At 57.5% G+C, this 6,330-nt stretch overlaps 1 protein-coding gene across 2 annotated transcripts; it reads left to right on the forward strand.

Annotated features, from left to right (window-relative positions):
* The first annotated feature begins 220 nt into the window (after nucleotides 1–220).
* On the forward strand, nucleotides 221–3,651 carry SOX4 (SRY-box transcription factor 4). 2 transcript variants are annotated; one of them, XM_055705851.1, is made up of 2 exons: nucleotides 221–2,555; nucleotides 3,209–3,651. In XM_055705851.1, exons 1-2 carry the CDS (start codon nucleotides 1,314–1,316, stop codon nucleotides 3,311–3,313), a joined length of 1,347 nt encoding a protein of 448 aa, XP_055561826.1. In that variant the 5' UTR covers nucleotides 221–1,313; the 3' UTR covers nucleotides 3,314–3,651. The 2 variants fall into 2 exon arrangements, with proteins under 2 accessions (XP_055561826.1, XP_055561827.1); XM_055705852.1 differs by having other exon boundaries at nucleotides 231–3,651.
* The last annotated feature ends 2,679 nt before the right edge of the window (nucleotides 3,652–6,330 follow it).

The raw sequence follows: 6,330 nt of genomic DNA on the forward strand, positions 1-6,330 counted from the left end.
TTATTTACGTTACGATGATTTTTGCTGATTTCCTGATATTTTTTCTCCCGGGGGATGGGGGGCGCGGGCACGTGCACGGCGGGGCGCGGGGCGGCGCGCGGGGCTGCCCTCCTGCCCCTTTTAAAAAGTTCGCCCCGCCGCCGGGAATGAGGTCAGCGCGCGCGCTCCCCATTGCACGCGGCCGGCATTACCGCGCCGCGGCGGCAGCCAATGGCGGGGCGGCGGGCGGGGCTTGGCACGCGGAGGCGTTGGATACAGCGCGCCATTGGCCGCCGGGCGGGCTGCGAAAGGATAAAGCGGCGCGGGGCGGGCGCGGGGTCCGCTCTCAGCTGCAGCCGGCGGAGCGCGGCGTGCGGGGGGCGCGGGGCATCGCCCGGCGGGCGGGGGCGGCGGCGGCGCGGGGCTCCGCGCGCGCGGAGCAGCAGCCGAAGCAGCAGGAGAAGCCGCAGCAGGAGGAGCAGCAGCAGCAGAAGCAACAGCAGCACCGGCAGGCAGCGGAGGAGAAGGAGGAGGACGGGGCTGGGCGACCGGCTCGCCGCTCTTCCCACCGGGGACGTACACACTCGTTCATGCACGAGCGCTTTTCTTTATTTTTTTTTCCCGGGGATTTTTTTCAATTATCATTATTTTTTCCTTTCCCCCCCCCTTTCTTAATTTTTTTCTTTTTCCTGAGGGGTTTTCTTTTCGCTCAGTACCTCGCAACTGCCAAACCTCACCTGCACAAACTCCTGGCTGCCGACCCCGCCGCCACCACCACGCGTCCTGGAGCCGGGGTTCTCGGGGCTCCGGGGGCGCGCCGCCTCCGCCCTCCCCCGCGGCCGTGCGCGCTGGCCGTGCCCAACGCTGAGGGACTTTCGGCGGCGGCCGCGCTGCTCTGCTGAAACGCCGGGGGCAGGCGGAAAGCACTTGTGAACCGGACCAGCTGCTTCGGGGAGTGGGGGCAGACCCGAGGTGGTGGGGGGGGGGGGGAAAAAAGCAGACCGACACCCACCCTCCAAAAAAAAAAAAAAGCCCAAAACACCCCAAGAAACAAAACATAGCAAACTTGGACGAGCGGCTCGCGGCGCTGCTTTTGCAGAAACTCTGCCTGACCGCGGGCGGCCCCGCCGCCGCCGCCTCGAGGGGGAAAGGACCGTGCCGCCGGGGACGAGGCGCCGGTGTGGAAGTACAAGTGGTGCGGGGAGCCGGTGCGCGGCCGCGGGGGGCTGCGCGGCCGGCCGCGCCGCCCCGGTGCCGCTGTGAGAAGTTGCGCGCCCTGCCCCGCGCCGGAGCGGCGCTGAGCCCCGGCGAGCCCCCCCCCCGCCGCCGCCGCGATGGTGCAGCAGACCAACACGGCGGAGAACACGGAGGCGCTGCTGGCCGCCGAGACCTCCGACTCCGGGGCCGGCATCGAGTTGGGCATCGCCTCCTCCCCCACGCCCGGCTCCACCGCCTCCACGGGGGGCAAGGCGGACGACCCGAGCTGGTGCAAGACGCCCAGCGGGCACATCAAGCGGCCCATGAACGCCTTCATGGTGTGGTCGCAGATCGAGCGGCGGAAGATCATGGAGCAGTCCCCCGACATGCACAACGCCGAGATCTCCAAGCGCCTGGGCAAGCGCTGGAAGCTGCTCAAGGACAGCGACAAGATCCCCTTCATCCGGGAGGCGGAGCGGCTGCGCCTCAAGCACATGGCGGACTACCCCGACTACAAGTACCGGCCCAGGAAGAAGGTGAAGTCGGGCAACAGCTCCGCCAAGCCCGGCGACAAGGCGGACAAGGGCGGCGGGGGCGGCGCCGGCGGCGGCGGCGCGGGCGGCGGCCCCGGCGGCTCCGCGGCCCCCGCCAAGCCCGCCCCGAAGAAGGGCGGCGGCGGCGGCGGCTCCAAGCCCTCCCCTGCGGGCGGTGGCGGCGGCGCGGGCGGCAAGCCCCACGGCAAGGCGGCGGCGGGCGGCAAGGCCGCCCCCTTCCCCGGGGAGCCGCCGGCCGCGCTGCTGCCGCCCGAGCACCAGGCGCTGTACAAGCCGCGGGGGGCGGCGGGTGCTCCGTCGGGGCCCGGCAAGCCGCTGGCCGAGAAGAAGCTGAAGCGGGTTTACGTCTTCGCGAGCGGGCAGGCGGCGGCGGCCTCCGCCTCCCCCGGCGGGGCCGTGCCCGGCAGCCCCACGCTGAGCAGCTCGGCGGAGGCCGGCGATCCCTTGAGCCTGTACGAGGAGGGGGGCGGCGGGGCTGGCCGGCCTGACGGGGACTGCGGCGGCACCGGCTGCCCCTCGCCCTCCGGCTCCGGCTCGCCCTCGGATCACCGCAGCTACACCAGCCTGCGCGCCTCCTCCCCGGCCCCCTCGACGGCGCATTCCTCCTCCGCGTCCTCCCACTCCTCCTCCTCCTCCTCTTCCTCCGGCTCCTCTTCGTCGGACGACGAGTTCGAGGACGACCTCTTGGACCTGAACCCCAGCCCCGGCTTTGAGAGCATGTCCCTGGGAAGCTTCAGCTCCTCGGTGCTCGACCGGGACCTGGATTTTAACTTCGAGCCCGGCTCGGGCTCGCACTTTGAGTTCCCGGACTACTGCACGCCGGAGGTAAGTGAGATGATCTCGGGGGACTGGCTGGAGTCCAGCATTTCCAACCTGGTCTTCACTTACTGAGCCGGGAGCCGGGCGCTGCTGGAGGAGGCACAGCCGCGCGGTGCCGGCAGGACTCGCCCACCCCGCCGGGGCGCTTTTGAGTTTTTTTTTTAATCATTTTTTAATTTTTTAAAAATTTTTATTTTTTATTTTTGGCTGGGAAGGGGCTGTGGAAACTGCTTGTGCTTGGGGGAGAGAGGCGGCAGGAGCGGGACCGCCCTCCCCGCGCAGAGCGGCCGGCAGCCCCCCTCCTCCGGCTGCAGACGGACCCCCCGGGAGCCGAGCTTGACGGTGCTTTTTCAGAGACTGGCGGGAGCGAAACGCTGGTTTTCCTTTTTTTTTTTTTTTTTTTTTTTTATTTCCTGAAAAGAGAGACAGAGAAAAGGGGGCGGGGGGGGGGGGGGGAGGGAAACACACACACCTCTGGGTTCTTTGTTGTTGCCCACTTCATGCGAATAAAGAGGAGGGGGAGCGATGCGCTGTGCTGGGCGCGCACTGGATGTGTTGAGCATTCGCCCTTTCGTGTGAAAGAGCGACCAGAACTGCTTGGAAAAAAAAAAAAAAGGAGAAAAAGAAACACACACACAAAAAAGAAAAAAATTCACCAGGCCCCTTGCAAGGTTCACGTTTGGGGGGAAGAAATCCTGTCCCGGTTTCTTCTGCGGTGCGAGGAGGCGGCGATGATGGGAGGAGGAGGAGGAGGAGGTGGCTGATGGAGCTGGACTGAGATCCTGGTTAAGCGGAGAAGAGCCAGACTTACACTCGAGAGCTGTCTTGGAAAACACGATGGGGGAAAGATAATAATAAACTGAAACGGATTTGCACGTATAGATGAGGTGGCGGCAGCGCTTTTCTCAGTCACCTTATGTCATATGTAGAGAGAAAAATAAGGCCGAAACTTCAAGAACACTGAAAACTTCCTTTGAAACAGAGACCGAATGGGAACAGTTTCTGTCGTGATGTGGTACAGGGGAAATGGAGGGCGATGGCTTTTGCAAAAAAACCACGAAAATACACACAAAAAAAGTAGTTTTTTTCTTCTTACTCAGAATCGTGATGGTGTTGGATTATTTCACTGGTGGGGTTTAATATAGCATGTTATCCTGTCTATCTTTTTAAGATTTCTGTAAGACTGTTGAACAGTTTAAAAAAAAATAGTGTTAGGATAATATAAAAGCAGATAGATGGCGCTATGTTTGATTCCTACAAAAATATCACCAGCTTTTTTTCATTCTTAACTCTTTAAAGGATTCAAACGCAACTCAAATCTGTGCTGGACTTTAAAAAAAGAAAATTCAGGACCAAATTTTTTCTCAGAGTATGTATGTGTTTGTTCCTTATAGCTGTAAATGAAAAGACTGTTTTTTCTCACCGATGCTCCATCCTCGTATTTTTTTTTTTCGCTTGGTTTGGGTTTGTTTTTTTTTCCTTGTAAATGTAATCGGATGCCATTTTATAAGTGGACGTATTTATACTGGCCAAACATTTTTGACTTGTATTTCTTTGTCCTTTTTTGGTAGTTCTCGTTGTTACCCGCACCATTTTTATGTCTCCTTCACTGAAGGGCTAGAGTTTTAACTTTTAATTTTTTATATTTAAATGTAGACTTTTGACACTTTTAAAAAACAAAAAGAGAAGAGAGATGAAAACGTTTGATTATTTTCTCAGTGTATTTTTGTAAAAAATATATAAAGGGGGTGTAAATCGGTGTAAATCGCTGTTTGGATTTCCTGATTTTAACAACAGGGCCGCTGGTTGTATCTCACACGCGTGTGCGCTCACGCTCACTCACACTCACACACCCACGAATCAGCCCCTACTTTGTCCATGTTTACACTCCAATCTGCAGGCATCTTAAAGTGACAGCATCCCTCGCCGCCGCGCCTCCCCGCAACCCCCTGCCTCTCCGGGGAGGGGGCGGGGGGGGGGGGGGGGGCGGGGGGGGGAGGGGAAGGGAAAGACTTCAGGCGTATACACTGTATGCTACCGTTTTGGGGAGAAACCTGTCCCGAAATGAAGTAAAGCAACTGGTGCATTTACACAGAAGGGATCCTGTACCTTTAACTTGTAAACCACATCTTTTGCACTTTTTTTCTAAGCAAAAACGTGCCGTTTAAACCACTGGATCTATCGAAATGCCGGTTTGAGTTCGCGACACTATGTACTGCGTTTTTCATTCTCGTATTTGACTATTTAATCCTTTCTACTTGTCGCTAAATATAATTGTTTTAGTCTCTTATGGCATGATGATAGCATATGTATTCAGGTTTATAGCTGTTGTGTTTAAGATGAAGAAAGTGAAAACATCTTTGTACATTTAAGTCTGTATTATAATAAGCAAAAAAAAGAAGATTGTGTGTTTATGTATGTTAATATAACATGACAGGCACTAGGACGTCTGCCTAATGAGGTGGTTCCGTTAAGGGTTTAACTTTTTTTTGTTCTTTTTGTTATTTTTTTGGTCATCCATCCTGTGCAATATGCTGTGTAGATTTTTTTTTTTTTTTTTGTCTTAACGATCACCCTCGACGCAACGTTGGGAAAGAAGAGAAGAAAAAAAAAATCATGCCAGCTAACCATGTCAAGTTCACTGCCTGTCAGATTGTTGATATACCTTCTGTAAATAACCTCTTTTTTTTGTTTGGTTTTTTTTTTTTGTTGATGGTTTTTTTTGTTGTTTTGTTGTTTTGTTTTGTTTTTTTTCTTCGGGAAGGAAATAAAATCAGCTGGAACTGAACCCTAACGCTGGGCTGCGGCTGTCATCATTGCTACGCCCCCGGCCCGCTCCGGGAGGGGTTTTCTCGGGAGGGGTGGCCGAGCCGCCCCACCCCCGGGGCCGCCGTTCTGGGTGGGGGGCTGCGGAGTGCCGGGCGTGGGGGGCCGCCAGGTGGTGGGCTGCCGGGTGGGGGCTGTAGGGCTGCCGGCGTGGGGGCTGCGGGGCTCCCGGGCGGGGGGCTCCAGGGGTGACGGGGTAGGGGCTGCGTGGCCCCGGATGGGGGCTGCGCGGTGCCGGGTGGGGGCCCCGGGCTCGGCATCTCCAGCGGGAGGGGCGCGATGGGGGGTTTTAGCTGCTGCCCTCCCCGGGCAGCTCGCCCTGGCACCGCGGGTGCAGGTTATTTTCCCTTTTAAGAGATTTTTTTTTTCTTCCCAATTTTTTCCTTTTCTCCCCCTCGGTGAGAACCGCCGGAGTGAGCGAGCCCGCCGCGCCCGGGCAGCAGCGGGGCCCCACCGCCCACCCCCCATCCCAAACACTTCCTCCCTTCCCCACCCCATCCCAAATCCTTCCTTTCCTTCCCTTTAATGGAGCCTTTCAGAGGCAAAGCATTTGCAAACGCCCGGCCATCAGCGCCCTTAGCCGTGTGAATGCAGGGGGTGGGGGTGGGGTCCTGGCCCTTAGCTCCCCGCCGGTGGGGGGAGGGGCACGGCCGGTGACCCCGTTGTGTTTTGATGTGCCGGGTACCGTCCTGCCTACGAATATGCATCGTACCTTGAGCGGTGTTTTGTAAACCGATTAAAGCGTCCCACTGACAGAATGGTTTCACTTAGCTGTTAATTTACAGCTGGCTTTGAGCCATAAACTCTTTTTTTTTTTTTTTTTCCCCATGAAAAAGGAGGAGCAAAGGAAAAGAGACGTTGCACCGGCTGTTTCGCAAAGCCACCGGCGCGGGAGGTTAATGTTTGCCCGGCCTCATCCCGGTGACCCCTGCGCTGTATTTGCCATGCCAAAATC

The sequence above is a fragment of the Falco cherrug genome, chromosome 3 (genome assembly GCF_023634085.1).
Source record: "Falco cherrug isolate bFalChe1 chromosome 3, bFalChe1.pri, whole genome shotgun sequence".
NCBI lineage: Eukaryota > Metazoa > Chordata > Aves > Falconiformes > Falconidae > Falco > Falco cherrug.